The sequence below is a fragment of the Oryx dammah genome, unplaced genomic scaffold (assembly GCF_014754425.2).
Source record: "Oryx dammah isolate SB20612 unplaced genomic scaffold, SCBI_Odam_1.1 HiC_scaffold_1, whole genome shotgun sequence".
Taxonomy (NCBI): Eukaryota; Metazoa; Chordata; class Mammalia; order Artiodactyla; family Bovidae; genus Oryx; species Oryx dammah.
Window position 1 is genome coordinate 38697670 of NW_024070185.1, and position 19835 is coordinate 38717504.

At 38.2% G+C, this 19835-nt stretch overlaps 1 protein-coding gene across 1 annotated transcript; it reads left to right on the forward strand.

The window, feature by feature from the left end:
* The first annotated feature begins 251 nt into the window (after nt 1–251).
* On the forward strand, nt 252–18357 carry INSL6 (insulin like 6). Its single transcript, XM_040242442.1, has 2 exons — nt 252–525; nt 17957–18357. The coding sequence occupies exons 1-2, from the start codon at nt 252–254 to the stop codon at nt 18298–18300; spliced, it is 618 nt and encodes a 205-aa protein (XP_040098376.1). The 3' UTR covers nt 18301–18357.
* Nucleotides 18358–19835: the final 1478 nt, after the last annotated feature.

Sequence of the window (19835 nt, forward strand, 5' to 3'; positions counted from 1 at the left end):
CAACAGCTTGCCACCTGAGGCGTCCTGAGGGCCCTGCGAAATTCGGGAAGCTTGGGCAGCGCCTGCACAGCGGCCCTCATCGCGACTCGACGTTCTCGCGAGGTCTGGAGAAGAAGATCAGAAGGTGCGCACCTCGACTTGAAGTTCTCGCGAGGACCGCACACGAAGAACCGAAGGTCTCCATGTGCACTTGCGCAGTCGTGCGGGAAGGCGGTTAGAGCGCGCGGCATACCTGGCTTAGGGGCCCAGGGATGCCGCGGTTCCTCTATCTGTGTCTCGGGCTTCTGCTGGTTCGAGTCTCCCGTGAGCTGAACGACATTAGCAGAGCCAGGAAATTGTGCGGCCGGCATCTACTGCATGAGATAGTAAAACTCTGTGGCGATGTTAGCTGGAGCCACGTTGAGAAGGAAAAGCCTTTCACACAGCTGCTTTCCCAGGCCTCAGAAAAGGTTGAAAGCTTCATTCCTGACCGGTCAGAAAGCTCCCAAACCACTTTTCCGGTCTGGAGGAGAGCGACAGACCCAGGTGAAAATTTAAACCAAATGCACATTTGTTCATCTTTGTACATTTCTTATTCTCGAATTCGCTCTGCCAGCCTTTGAACTTCAGGAAGTGGAATTTGTGCCTGATAATGGCACCCCGCTCCAGTACTCTTGCCTGGAAAATCCCATGGACAGAGGAGCCTGGTAGGCTGCAGTCCATGAGGTCGCTAAGAGTCAGACACGACTGAGTGACTTGACTTTCACTTTGCAGTTTCATGCATTGGAGAAGAAAATGGCAACCCACTGCAGTGTTCTTGCCTGGAGAATCCCAGGGACGGGGGAGCCTGGTGGGAGGCCATCTATGGGGTCGCACAGAGTCGGACACGACTGAAGCGACTTAGCAGCAGCAGCAGCAGCATACATACACAAACTCTGTGAAGCTTTTTTTTTTTTTTTTAATTTAACTTCGAGGAAAGAAATGCACACATGTAAAGTCTACAAACTTGTATAAGACTGCTGGAGTTTCCCAACTTTCCCTTCTTGCAGTGCCCTTGTCACCTGGCAAACTCTATTTTGTCCTTTAAAGACTAATATAGGTATCATCTTCCCTGGGAACTTGTGGCTCGAACAGTAAAGAATCTCCTGCCATGCAGGAGCCGCAGGTTCAGTCCCTGAGTGGGGAAGATCCCCTGGAGAAGGGCATGGCAACCCACTCCAATATTCTTGCCTGGAGAATTCCATGGACAGAGGAGCCTAGTGGGCTACAGTCCATGGGGTTGCGAAGAGTCAGATAACGACTGAAGCTGCTTGGCACACACACACACAGGAATGTATGTTTTATATGAAATGCCCAGCAGAGGGCCAAGCATAGAGTATATGCTTAATGTATATTGAATTTATACAAAATGCTTTTAAGCAGTCTTTAGGAAGAACATTTTTTGTTTTAGATCCATTCTTCTGTTTTTACATTTTGTGACTAATGCATTTTAGTCCCAATACGTTTGCTGTTTTAAAAGAAAGTGCACTTTATTTGTAAACAGTTGTCTAGAGAGTATAGTTTAAGTCACTGCCTTTTACAATAATTCAGTTATTCTGATTTGGGCAAATTTTGTGAAAGTCAAGATTCTGAAATTAAAGGAAGGAGTAGACTATTATGTCAAAAGAGAGACCCTAATATAGATGAGTAAAAAAAACTAAAACATTGCCTAGCACTTTATGAGGACTTATTCTTTTTTATTGTTTTGAAGTATAGTTGGTTTACAATATTACTCTCTGCTGTACAACTGGTAATTCAAAATTTATAGATTATATTACATTTAAAGTTATACAATATTAGCTATATTCTGATATTCTTTTTTAATGAATGAATAAAACCTATAAATTGATGCTTAGGGAATAAAAACTTTTTTATTGAAGTATAAGTTGATTTACAACATTGTGTTAGTTTCAGATGTACAGCAAAGTGACTGAGTCCATCCATGTTGCTGCAAATGACATCATTTCATTCTTTTTTATGGATGAGTAATATTCCATTGCATATATATATATATATATATACCACATCTTCTTTACCCATTTGTCTCTCAATGGACGCTTAAGTTGCTTGCATGTAAGTAATGCTGCTATGAACATTGCAGTGCAGGTATATTTTCAAATTAGATTTTTTTTCCAGATATATACCCAGGAGTTGGATTGTTGGAACATATGGTAACTCTATTTTTAATTTTTTAAGGACCCTCCATACTGTTCTTCATAGTGGTTGCAGCAACTTACATTCCTACCAACAGCATAAGAAGATTCCCTTTTCTTCACACCCTCTCCAGCATTTATTATTTGTAGACTTTTTGATGATTGACATTCTGTGAGGCAATAGCTCATTGTAGTTTTGATTTCCATTTCTCTATTAGTGATGTTGAGCACATTTTCATATGCCCATTGGCCATCTGTGTATCTTCTTTGGAGAAATACTTATTTAGTTCTGCCCAATTTTTGATTATTTTTTTAATTGAGCTATATGAGCTGTTTGTGTAATTTGAAAATTAAGTCCTTGTTGGTTGCATTATTTGAAACTATTTTCTCCCATTCTGTAGGTTGTCTTTTCATTTTGTTTATGGTTTCCTTTGCTCTGCAAAAGCTTATAAGTTCAATTAGAGGTCCTTTGCTTATTTTTGGTGTTATTTCTATTGCTTTGGGAAACTGACCTAAGAAACCATTGGTATGATTTATGTCAGAGTATTTTGCCTATTCTCTGTACTAGTTTTATGGTGTTATGTCTTATATTTAAGTCTTTAAGCCATTTTTAGTTTATTTTTGTGTATAGTGTAAGGGAGTGTTCTACCTTCATTGATTTACATGGGGCTATCCAGTCTGCCAACACCACTTCCTGAAGAGACTATCTTTTCCCTGCTGTATATTCTTGTCTCCCCTGTTGAAGATCAATTGACCATTGGTGTTGGGTTTATTTCTGGTCTCTCTATTCTGTTCTGTTGATCCCTAAGTCTGTTTTTTGTGTCAATACCACACTTTTTTGATAGCTATAGCATTGTAGTATTGTCTGATGTCTGGAAGGGTTATGCCTTCAGCTTTGTTCTTTTTCTTTAGGATTGCTTTGTCTATTCTGGGTCTTTTGTGATTCCATATAAATTTGAGGACTATTTGTCTAGTTTTGTGAAAAGTGTCATGGGTCATTTGGTAGGAATTGCATTAAATCTGTAGATTTCTTCAAACCCAAGAGCATAGGCTATCTTCTTATTGCTTTGAATCATCTTCAGTTTCCTTTATTAATGTTTTATAATTCTGAGGTTATAGGTCTTTCACCTTCTTGGTTAGGTCTATTCCTAGGTATTTTTAAATGTGATTTTATTTTATTTTATTTTTTAAAGTATGGTGCTTATTTATTTTTTTTTAATTTTTATTTTTACTTTATTTTACTTTACAATACTGTATTGGTTTTTGGCATACATTGACATGAATCTGCCACGGGTGTACATGAGCTCCCAAACATGAACCCCCCTCCCACCTCCCACCCCATATCATCCCTCCGGATCATCTCCGTGCACCAGCCCCAAGCATCCTGCAACCATAGACTGGCGATTCGTTTCTTACATGATAGTATACATGTTTCAATGCCATTCTCCCAAATCATCCCACCCTCTCCCTCTCCCTCAGAGTCCAAAAGTCTGCTCTACACATCTGTGTCTCTTTTGCTGTCTTGCATACAGGGTCATCATTACCATCTTTCTAAATTCCATATATATGTGTTAGTATACTGTATTGGTGTTTTTCTTTCTGGCTTACTTCACTCTGTATAATTGGCTCCAGTTTCATCCATCTCATTAGAACTGATTCAAATGTGTTCTTTTTAATAGCTGAGTAATACTCCATTGTGTATATGTACCATAGCTTTCTTATCCATTCATCTGCTGATGGACGTCTAGGTTGTTTCCATGTCCTGGCTATTATAAACAGTGCTGCGATGAACATTGGGGTACATGTGTCTCTTTTTCTTCTGGTTTCCTTGGTGTGTATGCCCAGCAGTGGGATTGCTGGGTCATAAGGCAATTCTATTTGCAATTTTTAAAGGAATCTCCACACTGTTCTCCATAGTGGCTATACTAGAAGAAGTTAAATAAATGTGATTTTAAAAGGGAATTTTAAAAAACTTTCTGATAGTTCATTGTTAGTGTAAAGAATGCAACAGATTTCTATATATTAATATTGTAACCTGCTACGTTGCTGAATTTATCAGTTCTAGTAGTTTTTGTGTGGAGTCTTTAGGGTTTCTATGTAGAGTATCACGTAAAGACAGAAACAATAGAAAGCATCAGACTGAATCTTGATCATTTTCTATCATCAAAACCACCTACATATAAATTCATTTTATCCTGTTGTTGTAATTAAGGAATTATCTCTCACCAAACTCTCAGTTGTACTTCAGTTTAGGTGATATTCACACTTTAATGTGTATATGAATCACCTCAGGAATGCTGTTAATATACAGATTCTGATTCAGTAGGTCTGGGGTGGAGCCTGAGTTTACTTTTTATAAGCTCCTGGGTAATGCTGATCCTGTTAGTTGGATAATGCTTTTTAGGTAACAAGGGACTAGTTCAGTTTTCTATTTCTTCATTATTCTTTTCTCTCACAAGTGCAAGGTGGACTTCCCCTTTTTACTTCATGTCTGGTGGGCGTTCCTCTCACATCAAATGCTGTGCTCTCATTACCTATACGATAGGTATTCAGTTCAGTTCAGTTCAGTTCATTTCAGTTCAGCCGCTCAGTCGTGTCCGACTCTTTGCAACCCCATGAATCGCAGCATGCCAGGCCTCCCTGTCCATCACCATCTCCCGGAGTTCACTCAGACTCACGTCCATCGAGTCCGTGATGCCATCCAGCCATCTCATCCTCGGTCGTCCCCTTCTCCTCCTGCCCCCAATCCCTCCCAGCATCAGAGTCTTTTCCAATGAGTCAACTCTTTGCATGAGGTGGCCAAAGTACTGGAGCTTCAGCTTTAGCATCATTCCTTCCAAAGAAATCCCAGGGCTGATCTCCTTTAGAATGGACTGGTTGGATCTCCTTGCAGTCCAAGGAACTCTCAAGAGTCTTCTCAAACACCACAGTTCAAAAGCATCAATTCTTCAGCACTCAGCCTTCTTCACAGTCCAACTCTCACATCCATACATGACCACAGGAAAAACCATAGCCTTGACTAGACGGACCTTTGTCGGCAAAGTAATGTCTCTGCTTTTGAATATACTATCTAGGTTGGTCATAACTTTTCTTCCAAGGAGTAAGCGTCTTTTAATTTCATGGCTGCAGTCACCATCTGCAGTGATTTTGGAGCCCCCCCAAAATAAAGTCTGACACTGTTTCTACTGTTTCCTCATCTATTTTTCATGAAGTGATGGGACCAGATGCCATGATCTTCGTTTTCTGAATGTTGAGCTTTAAGCCAACTTTTTCGCTCTTCTCTTTCACTTTTATCAAGAGGCTTTTTAGCTCCTCTTCACTTTCTGCCATAAGTGTGGTGTCATCTGGATATCTGAGGTTATTGATATTTCTCCTGGCAATCTTGATTCCAGCTTGTGTTTCTTCCAGTCCAGCGTTTCTCATGATGTACTCTGCATATAAGTTAAATAAGCAGGGTGACAATATACAGCCTTGACATACTCCTTTTCCTATTTGGAACCAGTCTGTTGTTCCATGTCCAGTTCTAACTGTTGCTTCCTGACCTGCATACAGAGTTCTCAAGAGGCAGGTTAGGTGGTCAGGTATTCCCATCTCTTTCAGAATTTTCCACAGTTTATTGTGATCCACACAGTCAAAGGCTTTGGCATAGTCAATAAAGCAGAAATAGAGGTTTTTCTGGAACTCTCTTGCTTTTTTCATGATCCAGCAGATGTTGGCAATTTGATCTCTGGTTCCTCTGCCTTTTCTAAAACCAGCTTGAACATCAGGGAGTTCACGGTTCACTTATTATAGTTATAGGTAATTTTAATTCAAAATTTTACCTTCAGACATCCAAGCTTGAATTTATGATTGAGAATGAGTTTGGAATCCTTTTTCTTGACCAAGCAACAATAAATCCCTGGTGACCCAGTGGCTAAGACTCCATGCTCCCACTGCAGGGGGCCTGGGTTCAAACCCTGGTCAGGGAACTAGACCTCACATGCCACAACTAAGACCTGGCACAGCCAAATAAATAAAATATTTTTAAATCAACTTTAAAACTTGTAGCTGGTTAATCACTCCTTTATTTCAGGTGTTATTCACAATACCCCGAAAGAGTAAATGTCATTAATTCAGTGAGGAGTGATCTGCAGTGAAACAAGATTTGTATGAAATGGAAATATATCTGATCATATTTCAGGATTGTCATACACATTAAACATGTTAGTATGGGAACTATATAAAGGACAGTTTGTAAAAGAGGAAATATGTGGCAATGAAACCATGGTTTTTTTTAAATATATGGAAGAAGAAAATGAATTTAGGTTATCAATATGAATTTGTATTCGATTTTAAAGAATTCTTAATCTGTAAGGAAAGATAGAATGTAATCTATTAATTTCCAGTGACTAATTTATTAATAGAAGTTGAAGAGAGGCATGTATTTCCAAAAGAGAATTCCAAAATAGAATATATAATTATGTCATTTCTTTTGCATGTGAATGTTGCTGAAAAGTTGATTAATTTTTATTTAGCTTATATAAGCAGAATATATTTCTATGTTAGGTCAAATCAGTTATCAATAATTTTAATCTAATAATTTATTTGAGTCTGACACAGGAAATGACAGTTTGGTACACTGATATTCAAAAATGCCTTCTTCCGAGCTACTCAGACATAAGTTGAATTTGAGATTTTGCACTTCTTGTTAATGAATCCTGAATGTATGGACCTTGTTGCCACAACCTATTTCAGAGTGTGGCAGCGTGAAACTAATGTCATTTCTAAATTCAGAGTAAAGTGCTGCCTAACTCTTAGTGCTAGGTGAAATTATTGAAGTTTCATTACCAGTATTTCATAATCCATACCCCTATTCCAGTTAATAGGCTGGAGTCCCTTATTCCTGGTCTTCATCCATCTGTTCTTGTTTTTTACTAGTACATGAGAATTCCTATGTTCTTATATCCATGCCAAGAATTAAAATTATATATTTTTTAACATTTTCCAGTGTGATAGACATGAAATAAAATCTCATTTTTGTCTTAACTTGTTCTGGATTTGAGTACCTCATCATATGCATATTAGCCTTTTGGGTTCCTTTTTAAAAAAAAAAAACTTCCTATTTTTCAGAAATTTTATTTCTATATTTTGCCCACTTTTGTCAAAGTTGTCATCTTCCAGTTAATTTGTAAGACTCATTCAAAATCTAGATACAGTAATAGTTATAGGTTTTAAATATTGCAAATATGTCCTCCTGTTCTGTCATCTATCTACTGGTGTTTTTAGATAGAAAGTCTTAATTTTTATGCCATTAGACAATAACTGTTTCACCTTATTGTTCATCCTTTTGAATGTTTTGGAGGTCCTTTGTTGTTTCTCTATTTATTTTATAGTTTTACTTTTCTCATTAGGTCCTTAATTCTTCTGGGGCCCATTTTTAGTTCTGTTCTGGCTAGAAATACTATCTTAATTTTCTCAAAGTCTTACTTTTCTGTACATGAGGAAGTATTTTTCTGAATATCATCACTGAACAGTCATTTTTTTCCACTGATTGTAGAGTCACTTTTATTGTTTATTAAGTTTGTCTGAGATTCTTACTTAACTGGTCTTTTTGTTTGGCTTTGTGTTATTACTACACTGTTTTAGCCAACTTTTTCACTCTCGTCTTTCACCTGCATCAAAAGACTCTAGTTCCTCTTTGCTTTCTGTCACTAGGGTGGTATGATCTGCATATCTGAGGTTATTGATATTTCTCCCAGCAGTCTTGGTTCCAGCTTGTGATTCATCCAGCCTGGCATTTCACATGATGTACTCCACATACAAGTTAAATAAGAAAGCTGACGGTATATAGCCTTGACATACTCCTTTCTCAATTTTGGACCAGTATGTTGTTCCATGTCCAGTTCTAACTGTTGTTTCTTGACCTGCATATAGGATTTTCAGGAGACAGGTAAGGTGGTCTGTTATTCCCATCTCTTTAAGAATTTTCCACAGTTGGTTGTGATCCACACAGTCAAAGGCTTTAGCATAGTCAGTGAGGCAGAAGTAGATGTTATTCTGGAATTCTCTTGCTTTTTCTGTGATCCAGTGTATGTTGGCAATTTGATCTCTGGTTCCCCTCACTTTTGTAAATCCAGCTTGTACATCTTGAAGTTCTCAGTTCATGTACTGCTGAAACCTAACTTGAAGGATTTTGAGCATTAACTTGCTAGCATGTGAAATGAGTATAGTTGTGCAGTAGTTTGAGCATTCCTTGGCATTGCCTTTTTTTTGGATTGGAATAAAAACTGACCTTTTCAGTCCTGTGACCACTGCTGAGTTTTCCAAATTTGCTGGCATATTGAGTGAGGCACTTTAACGGCATCATCTTTTAGACTTGAAATAGCTCAGCTGGAATTCCATCACCTCCACTAACTTTGTTAGTAGTAATGTTTCCTGAGGCCCACTTGAGTTCACACTCCAGAATGTCTGGCTCCAGATGAGTGATCACACCATCATGGTTATCCAGGTCATTAAGACCTTTTTTATAGTTCTTTGTTTTCTTGCCATCTCTTAATCTCACCTGCTTCTGTTAGGTCCATACCATTTCTGTCCTTTATTCCCATCTTTACATGAAATGTTCCCTTGATATCTCTGATTTTCTTCAAGAGATCTCTAGTCTTTCTCATTCTTCTGTTTTCCTCTATTTCTTTGCATTGTTCACTAAGAAGGCTTTCTTATCTCTCCCTGCTATTCCTCGGAACTCTGCATTCATTTGGGTATATCTTTCCCTTTCTCTTTTACCTTTCGCTTCTCATCTTTTCCCAGCTATTTGTAAGGCTTTCTCAGACAACCACTTTGCCTTCTTGCATTTCTTTTTCTTGGGGATGGTTTTGGCCTGTACAATGTTATGAACTCTATCCATAGTTCTTCAGGCATGCTGTCTATCAGATCTAATCCCTTGAATCTATTTGTCACTTCTACTGTATAGTAATAAGAGATTGATTTAGGTTGTACCTGAATTGCCTAGTGGTTTTCCTTCCTTCAATTTAAGTCTGAATTTTGCAATTCAGCTCATGATCTGAGCCACAGTCAGCTCTAGGTCTTGTTTTTGCTAACTGTGTAGTGCTTCTCCATCTTCAGCTGCAAAGAATATAATCAGTCCAATTTCGGTACTGACCATCTGGTGATATCCATGTGTAGAGTCCTCTTTTATGTTGTTGGAAGAGGATGTTTGCAATGGCCAGTGCATTCTCTTGGCAAAACTCTGTTAGCCTTTGCCCTACTTCATTTTGTACTCCCAAGGCCAAACTTGCCTGTTAATCCAGGTATCTCTTGACTTCCTACTTTTGCATCCCAGTCTCCTATAATGAAAGGACATCTTTTTAGGTGTGAATTCTAGAAGGTCTTGTAGGTTTTCATAGAACTGGTTGACCTCAGCTTCTTCAGCAATTGGTTGGGGCATAGACTTGGATTACTGGGATGTTGAGTGGTTTGCCTTGGAAACCAACTGAGATCATTTTGTTGTTTTTGTGATTGCACCCAAGTACTGCATTTCAGACTCTCTTGTTCACTATGAGGGCTCCATTTCTTCTGAGGGATTCTTGCCCACAGTAGTAGATGTAATAGTTATCTGAATTAAATGTGTGCATTCCAGTCCATTTTAGCTCACTTATTCCCAAAATGTCGATGTTCACTCTTGCCATTTCCTGTTTGACCACGTCCACTTTACCTTGATTCATGGACCTAACATCCCAGGTTTCTATGCAATATTGTTCTTTACAGTATCAGACTTTACTTTCACCACCATACACATCCACAACTGGGTGTTGTTTCCATTTTGGCTCAGCCTTTTCATTCTTTCTGGAGTTATTTCTCCCCTCTTCTCCAGTAGCATATTGGACACTTGGGGGATTCATCCTTCAGTTTAATATCTTTTTGCCTTTTCATACTGTTCATGGGGTTCTCAATGCAAGAATACTGGTTTCCCATTCCCTTCTCCAGTGGACTACATTTTTGTCAGAACTCTCCACCTTGACCTGTCCATCTTGGATGGCCCTGCACAGCATGGCTCATAGTTTCATTGAGTTAGACAAGGCTGTGATCCATTTGATCATTTTGGTTAGTTTTCTGTGATTGTGGTTTTCATTCTGGTGGCTGTGGGACTGAAGTTCTTGTTTCATCTGTCTGCCCTCTCATGGATGAGTCTTAAGAGGCTTGTGCAAGCTTTCTGATGGGAGGGACTGCTGTGGGGAAAACTGGGTCTTGCTCTGGTGGGCAGGGCCATCCTCAGTAAAACTTTAGTCCAATTTTCTGCTGATTGGTGGGGCTATGCTGCCTCCCTGTAGTTTGGCCTGAAGCTCCCAGTCCTGGAGTCTGCAGGCTTTATAGTAGAACTAATGGCGACCTGCTACAATAGAAATTATGAGCATGCTGTGCCTCCCAGGACTACTGCTGCCAGTGGCCCCTGGCCCTGCAGCAGGCTACTGTCGACCCATGTCTCCACCAGAGACTCCCAAACCTTCACAGGCAAGTCCTGCTTATGTCTCTTGTGGGGTCACTGCTCCTTTCTCCTGGGTCCTGGTGCACACAAGGCTTTTTTGTGCCCTCCAAGAGTCTTTGTTTCCCCAGTTTGGTGGAAGTTCTATAATCAAATCCCACAGACCTTAAAAGTCAGATTTGCTAGGATTCTCAGTCCCTTTGCCAGATCCCCAGGTTGGGAAGTCTGATGTGGGGCCTAGAACCTTGGCATCAGTGTGAGAACTTCTTTGGTATAGTTGTTCTCCAGTTTGTGGGTCACCCACCTGGCGGCTCTATGATAGGGCTAATGGTGACCTCCTCCAGGAGGACCTAGGTCACACACTGTGCCTCCCAGGACTGCTGCTGCCAGTGCCCATCCCTGCAGCCGGCCATTGCTGACCCACGCCTCTGCAGGAGACCTTCAAACCCACACAGGCAGTTCTGGCTCAGTCTCTTGTGGGGGTCACTGCTCCTTTCCCCTCTTTTCAATTTATACTTACTCTCTTTGTGATCTGATCCAGTCTTATGGCTCAAAAAATTATCTGTATACCTGACTCATAAATTTCTTCAAGCAAAATTTTTTCTTCCATTCTGATAAGCATGAGGTGATATCTCACAGTGGTTTTGATTTGCATTTCCTTGATGATTAATGATGTTGACCATCTGCATTTCCTCTCTGGAAAAAAAATGTTCATTTCTTCTGCACTCTTTTTATTATTTTTTATTATTTTTTAATTTTTATTTATTTTTTTATTTTACTTTACAATTCTGTATTGGTTTTGCCATACATTGACATGAATCCACCATGGGTGTACATGCGTTCCCAAACATGAACCCCCCTCCCACCCCCCTCCCCGCAACATCTCTCTGGGTCATCCCCACGTACCAGCCCCAAGCGTGCCATATCCTGCATTGGACATAGACTGGCAATTTGATTCTTACATGATATTATACATGTTTCAATGCCATTCTCCCAAATCATCTCACCCTCTCCCTCTCCCACTGAGTCCAAAAGTCCACTATACACATCTGTGTCTTTTTTGCCATCCTGCATACAGGGTTATCATTGCCGTCTTTCTAAATTCCATATATATGTGTTAGTATACTGTATTGGTGTTTTTCTTTCTGGCTTACTTCACTCTGTATAATCGGCTCCAGTTTCATCCATCTCATCAGGACTGATTCAAATGTATTCTTTTTAATAGCTGAGTAATACTCCATTGTGTATATGTACCAAAACTTTCTTATCCATTCATCTGCTGATGGATATCTAGGTTGTTTCCATGTCCTGGCTATTATAAACAGTGTTGCAATGAACATTGGGGTACATGTGTCTCTTTCAATTCTGATTTCCTCCGTGTGTATGCCCAGCAGTGGGATTGCTGGGTCATAAGGCAGTTCTATTTGCAATTTTTTAAGGAATCTCTACACTGTTCTCCATAGTGGCTGTACTAGTTTGCATTCCCACCAACAGTGTAGGAGGGTTCCCTTCTCTCCACACCCTCTCCAGCATTTATTGCTTGCAGATTTTTGGATCGTAGACATTCTGACTGGTGTGAAGTGGTACCTCATTGTGGTTTTGATTTGCATTTCTCTAATAATGAGTGATATTGAGCATCTTTTCATGTGTTTGTTAGCCATCCGTATGTCTTCTTTGGAGAAATGTCTATTTAGTTCTTTGGCCCATTTTTTGATTGGGTCGTTTATTTTTCTGGAATTGAGCTGCAGGAGTTGCTTGTATATTTTTGAGATTAGTTGTTTGTCAGTTGCTTCATTTGCTATTATTTTCTCCCATTCGGAAGGCTGTCTTTTCACTTTGCTTATATTTTCCTTTGTTGTGCAGAAGCTTTTAATTTTAATTAGGTCCCATTTGTTTATTTTTGCTTTTATTTCCAGAATTCTGGGAGGTGGATCATAGAGGATCCTGTTTTGGTTTATGTCGGAGAGTGTTTTGCCTATGTTCTCCTCTAGGAGTTTTATAGTTTCTGGTCTTACATTTAGATCTTTAATCCATTTTGAGTTTATCTTTGTGTGCGGTGTTAGAAAGTGATCTAGTTTCATTCTTTTACAAGTGGTTGACCAGTTTTCCCAGCACCACTTGTTAAAGAGATTGTCTTTACTCCATTGTATATTCTTGCCTCCTTTGTCAAAGATAAGGTGTCCATATGTGTGTGGATTTATCTCTGGGCTTTCTATTTTGTTCCATTGATCTATATTTCTGTCTTTGTGCCAATACCATACTGTCTTGATGACTGTGGCTTTGTAGTAGAGCCTGAAGTCAGGCAAGTTGATTCCTCCAGTTCCATTCTTCTTTCTCAAGATTGCTTTGGCTATTCGAGGTTTTTTGTATTTCCATACAAATCTTGAAATTATTTGTTCTAGTTCTGTGAAAAATATCGCTGGAAGCTTGATAGGGATTGCATTGAATTTGTAAATTGCTTTGGGTAGTATACTCATTTTCACTCTATTGATTCTTCCGATCCATGAGCATGGTATATTTCTCCATCTATTAGTGTCCTCTTTGATTTCTTTCATCAGTGTTTTATAGTTTTCTATATATAGGTCTTTAGTTTCTTTAGGTAGATATATTCCTAAGTATTTTATTCTTTTTGTTGCAATGGTGAATGGAATTGTTTCCTTAATTTCTTTTTCTACTTTCTCATTATTAGTGTATAGGAATGCAAGGGATTTCTGTGTGTTGATTTTATATCCTGCAACTTTACTATATTCATTAATTAGCTCTAGTAATTTTCTGGTAGAGTCTTTAGGGTTTTCTATGTAGAGGAGCATGTCATCTGCAAACAGTGAGAGTTTTACTTCTTCTTTTCCAATTTGGATTCCTTTTATTTCTTTTTCTGCTCTGATTGCTGTGGCTAAAACTTCCAGAACTATGTTGAATAGTAGTGGTGAAAGTGGGCACCCTTGTCTTGTTCCTGACTTTAGGAGAAATGCTTTCAATTTTTCACCATTGAGGATAATGTTTGCTGTGGGTTTGTCATATATAGCTTTTATTATGTTGAGGTATGTTCCTTCTATTCCTGCTTTCTGGAGAGTTTTTATCATAAATGGATGTTGAATTTTGTCAAAGGCCTTTTCTGCATCTATTGAGATAATCATATGGCTTTTATTTTTCAATTTGTTAATGTGGTGAATTACATTGATTGATTTGTGGATATTGAAGAATCCTTGCATCCCTGGGATAAAGCCCACTTGGTCATGGTGTACGATCCTTTTAATGTGTTGTTGGATTCTGATTACTAGAATTTTGTTGAGGATTTTTGCATCTATGTTCATCAGTGATATTGGCCTGTAGTTTTCTTTTTTTTGTAGTATGTTTGTCAGGTTTTGGTATTAGGGTGATGGTGGCCTCATAGAATGAGTTTGGAAGTTTCCCTTCCTCTGCAATTTTCTGGAAGAGTTTGAGTAGGATAGGTGTTAACTCTTCTCGAAATTTTTGGTAGAATTCAGCTGTGAAGCCGTCTGGACCTGGGCTTTTGTTTGCTGGAAGATTTCTGATTACAGTTTCAATTTCCATGCTTGTGATGGGTCTGTTAAGATTATCTATTTCTTCCTGGTTCAGTTTTGGAAAATTGTACTTTTCTAAGAATTTGTCCATTTCTTCCAGGTTGTCCATTTTATTGGCATATAATTGCTGATAGTAGTCTCTTATGATCCTTTGTATTTCTGTGTTGTCTGTTGTGATCTCTCCATTTTCATTTCTAATTTTATTGATTTGATTTTTCTCTCTTTGCTTCTTGATGAGTCTGGCTAATGGTCTGTCAATTTTATTTATCCTTTCAAAGAATCAGCTTTTGGCTTTGTTGATTTTTGCTATGGTCTCTTTTGTTTCTTTTGCATTTATTTCTGCCCTAATTTTTAAGATTTCTTTCCTTCTGCTAATTCTGGGGTTCTCCAATTCTTCCTTTTCTAGTTGCTTTAGGTGTAGAGTTAGGTTATTTATTTGACTTTTTTCTTGTTTCTTGAGGTATGCCTGTATTGCTATGAACTTTCCTCTTAGCACTGCTTTTATAGTGTCCCACAGGTTTTGGGTTGTTGTGTTTTCATTTTCATTAGTTTCTATGCATATTTTGATTTCTTTTTTGATTTCTTCTGTGATTTGTTGGTTATTCAGAAGCGTGTTGTTCAGCCTCCATATGTTGGAATTTTTAATAGTTTTCCTCCTGTAATTGAGATCTAATCTTAGTGCATTATGGTCAGAAAAGATGCTTGGAATGATTTCGATTTTTTTGAATTTATCAAGGTTATATTTATGGCCCAGGATGTGATCTATCCTGGAGAAGGTTCCATGAGCACTTGAGAAAAAGGTGAAATTCATTGTTTTGGGGTGAAATGTCCTATAGATATCAATTAGGTCTAACTGGTCTAATGTATCATTTAAAGTGCGCGTTTCTTTGTTAATTTTCTGTTTAGCTGATCTGTCCATAGGTGTGAGTGGGGTATTAAAGTCTCCCACTATTATTGTGTTGTTGTTAATTGCACTCTTTTTAGTTGGGTTGTTATTTTTATTGTTGTTGTTTTTTGATGTTGAGTTGTATGAACCTCCATTGTATCTGTATGTAGTCCTTTTTTCCCTAGTGTATTTTGTTCATTTTCTTTTTTTTTTCTTGATTAGTCTGGCTAAAGTTTGGGTTTATTAATCCTTTAAAAGAATCAATGTTTGGTTTTCTAAACCTTTATATTTTGTTTCTATATTTCACTTATTTCTTTCCTTACTTATTTGGGTTATCTCTGTTGCTCTTTTTCAAATTCACTGATTTGAACACTCATTTTTAATCTTCCTAATTTCCTCATGAATACAGCTTGTTTCCATTTAAGTCCCTTTCTCAATTTGACATTCATGAAAAAGGTTCCTTCTTATTGTCTGCCTTTTCTTCCCTTTTTGTGATAGATGGGGCACATATCATCTAGGAAGCCCTTTCTTCAATCTGCCTAAAAAAAAAAAAAAAAAAAAAAGAGCTGCAAGTCACTCAGTTGTGTCTGACTCTTTGTGAACCCATGGAGTGTAGCCCACCAGGCTCCTTTGTCTGTGGAATTCTCCAGGCAAGAATCCTGGAGTGGGTAGCTGTTCCCTTCTCCAGGGGACCTTCCTGACCCAGGGATGGAACATGGGTCTCCTGTATACCAGGGAAGGCCCTGCCTAGACAGCCTAATTCACTTTTCCCCTTCAATGTACTCTGTTCATTGTGACATACTTTATTGATCATGTATTTATCCATCTTAGATGACATTATTCTTTTGCTACTTTAGAAGAGATTAATATTTATGCTAAAGGTTTACTATTCCACATTTCATTGTAAGCATTTTTTAAATCAAAGTTGTTATATTCTAATAGGACTCTTAACTTCAAGAGGCAGAAGTTCTCTTAAATATCCTCAAAAAAAAAAAAAAACAACTGAGGATAGTTATTATAGAAAGAGGATCTGTAAATGGACCTAGAAAGGCTCTGGAAAGCCTAAGGAATCGTGTCAATGCCTAAAAGTCATCTTTCTCTGAATCTTTTCTAATAACTTTAGCTTTCATGATAAGCTTCATAGTATCCTTTCAGTTTTGTTTCTAACTCATCTTGTTCTCATTACTTCTTAGTTCTAATTTCAACAAGTGAAGTGAAGTTGCTCAGTCACGTCTGACTCTTTGCGATCAAGACTGTAGCCCACCATGCTCCTCCATCCATGAGATTTTCCAGGCAAGAGTACTGGAGTGGGTTGCCATTTCCTTCTACAGGGGATCTTCACAACCCAGGGATAGAACTCAGGTCTCCTGCATTGCAGGCAGACACTTTACCACCTGAACCACCAGGGAAACCCAGTTTCAACAAGAGGAAATCTTATTGAGCAAACTTATTTTTCACAGGGCATGGATTGCTGGCCACTGTGGTAGATGGTTTCTTTGGGGTCAGTTGCCAACCTCCTGTCTGTTTCTTTGGGGTCAGGTGCCAACCTCCTGTCTTTCAGCTGTGGATGTAGGATGGAGTCACATGGTTCAGAACATGACTGCCTAAGGGCTGACTCAACAGCAGTGGCTAGAGGCAAGATATCCTTCAAAAGGAACTGTAGATGGGCAAGGGCAATGATGGAAATTCAACAAGCCTCCAATTAATTACCTTCTGGTGTTATTTTAATTTCTTATAAGTAATATTGAGTAAGAGCAGTGTAACATTAACAATTCACTGAGCATATCACACTTCTCCATTTCTTTATATTTCAACAGAATGGCTTCTACTAACCACTTAGTTATAAAATATGCATAAAATCAAGTAACTCAATTACAAATGGGCAAAAATTTGAATATACATTTCTACAAGGAGGATATACAATAAGGACATGAAAAATGCTCAACATCATTAGTTGCAAGGTCATTACAAATCAAAACGATAATGGGATTCCACTTCACATCTGTTAGGGTGGCTATCATCAAAAAATGGAAAATATAAAATGTTGGTCAAGATGTATAGCAATGGGAAGCCTAGTGTATCAGTGGTGGGATTGTAAAATGGTGTAGCCACTGTGGAGAACTGGTGGTTCCTAAAAAAAGGTAAACAAATTTACCATACGGTCCAGCAGTTCTACTCCTCGGTATATACCTAAGAGAACTGAAAATGTGTTCACACAAAAACATGTGTGTGGATGTTCTGAGCAGTGTCATTCTTAATAGTCAAAAAGTAGAAAGAACCCACCTAGTCATCAACTGATAAACAGGCAAATAAAATGTGATATATCCATACAATGGAAAATTATTCAGCCATAAAAAGAATAAAGTACTGGCAGACATGCAGCAACATGACTGAACCTCGAAAATACGCTCAGTGAAAAAAAAACAGACACAAATGACCGTATATGGTTATGTTTTAGGCAGATTAATAGAAATATAAAATAGATTAGTAGGTACCAGGGGCTGAAAGAAGAGGAAAATGGGAGTGACTTCTAATGGGGGGAGGTTTCTTTTGGGGATGATAGAAATGTTCTGGAATTAGGTAGTGGTGATGTTTGTGCAACCTTGTGAATGTACTAATTGTATACTTTAAAATGCTTAACTTTATGGCATATGAATTATAGCTAAAAAAAAAGTTTTCTGAATAAAAGTGTGCAAAGGTTTTTAGGCCTTTTTATAGGAAAACATTACAACTGTTTTAGTTTAAAATATACATTGCTTTTGAATTAACCATTTTACTAGTTAAAATGTGATTACTTGTGTTTCAGAATTAGCTGGCTTTAGTGTTACAGCATTATGATTAAATTTTCAGCTAAAGGAAGATTTTAATAAAGGATTTATTTCTTGTCTCTCAACAGTCCCTACTTCTGCCTCTGAGGAAGAAGCAAGAAACAATATGAAGGTGCAGTCACTGCCTGAGTATCAGTATACAAAGGCCAACTTGCCTTTTAAGACAAGACAGGAGGAATCTTCCTCATCACAAGATATCAGTCCATATATTCATGAGATTATAGAATTTCAGAAGAAAAATACAAACAAAATCAAAACCTTAAGCAATTTGTTTTGGGGGAATCATCCCCAAAGAAAACGCAGAGGATACTCAGAAAAATGTTGTCAGAAGGGATGTACAAAAGAAGAACTTATTATTGCATGCCTTCCATATATTGATTATGAAAACTTAAGGAAGCATCAGCAGTTGTGACTGAGATATACTAACCATCATGAGACTTACACTAACTTAATAAAAAGCTTAATATATTTTACTTATTTTTTTGGTGATTGTCCTTGTAGTTTCTCTGCTGTGAACAACATCTGGATGTATTTGTAAGCACTTAACAATACTTTGCGGAGAAGGCAATGGCAACCCACTCCAGTACTCTTGCCTGGAAAATCCCATGGATGGAGGACCCTGGTGGGCTGCAGTCCATGGGGTCGCTAAGAGTCAGACATGACTGAGCGACTTCACTTTCACTTTTCACTTTCATGCATTGGAGAAGGAAATGGCAACCCACTCCAGTGTTCTTGCCTGGAGAATCTCAGGGACAGGGGAACCTGGCGGGCTGCCGTCTATGGGGTTGCACAGTCGGACACGACTGAAGAGACTTAGCAGCAGCAGCAGCAACAATAATACTTTGTGGTGGTAATACGACTTAGTATTTTCTTTGGTATTCTATTTTTCGTATATTTTTATATTTGAAGATATTACTGGAGGTAGCATGATCTATGCAGACATCTTAGGATTGCCTGCTTATTCTTATTTATGGTTTTGAAACTCTCTTAAGTAGCATTTAAATGGATCATGGAATGTTCTGCATTCCATGTGTATGATATACTGACTGGTGCCCATTACTATTAGGCTCACTCTAGTATGCCAATACATCTGTCCTACTGACTTAAAATAGCTAACCAACTACCCCTAGTAGCTCTTACACATTTTTAGTAGGTACAGTTTTAATTCTTTGTATGGTAACTGGTAAGTCTTTTCGCAGTTTCTGTTGAGGACATAGTTCAGTGACTTTCTTGAGGTTGTAATCTCTCTCCAAGATCCCCTGTCTTTGCTTTGAAGGTACTGATACAATGTGAAGTCTTATTCAGGCTTGGTCAGAATAGAGTGCAGTGTCGGCATCACCTGCGAACGTGTTAGAAATGCAGTTCTAAGGTCCTCTCCCAGACCTACTGAATTAGAACTCTGGGTATGGGGCTCTTTGGTCTGCATTTTTACAGGCCTTCTGAGTCATTCTGAAGTAGGTTAAAGGTTGACAGTCACTGTTAACATTCACAGTATGAATACTGTAGAAATTCTATTTATGTGCTTGCATATCTTAACTCAATATTAGGTATTATAGCACTAAGTTTTTGGTTATGTTTTTCCACTTTATGTCCACTTGGGAAAACCTTTTAATGCTACAAATTAGAGCAAAGCTTATACAAAGAATCCAAAGTGAAATTCCTATTTTCTGCCATTAATTAGGGGGTAAGTATCATTTGAAATATTTTTCTAGTTTCTCTCCCAAATATGCACTGTAATGTTCTTTTCAATTAAAATTTTAAGTTCCTATTTGGCTCTGTTATTTTTTAGAACCAAAGCCCTTTTCCACATGTATCTGTTATATTCATTTACAGTGCATTAATAGATACAATTTTTTTAAACCAGTTCCAGGGTACAGCATTCACTTTAATTTTTTTAAGTATAGTCACTTGTTTTGATACAAAATGATAGATTATATCATATCATGG

Bases quoted from the DNA above. Each gene is read 5' to 3' on its own strand.
- INSL6 (XM_040242442.1), top strand. From the start codon at position 252: ATGCCGCGGTTCCTCTATCTGTGTCTCGGGCTTCTGCTGGTTCGAGTC. The intron at 526-17,956 runs GTGAAAATTTAA...GTCTCTCAACAG, and splicing joins GAGGAGAGCGACAGACCCAG to TCCCTACTTCTGCCTCTGAG.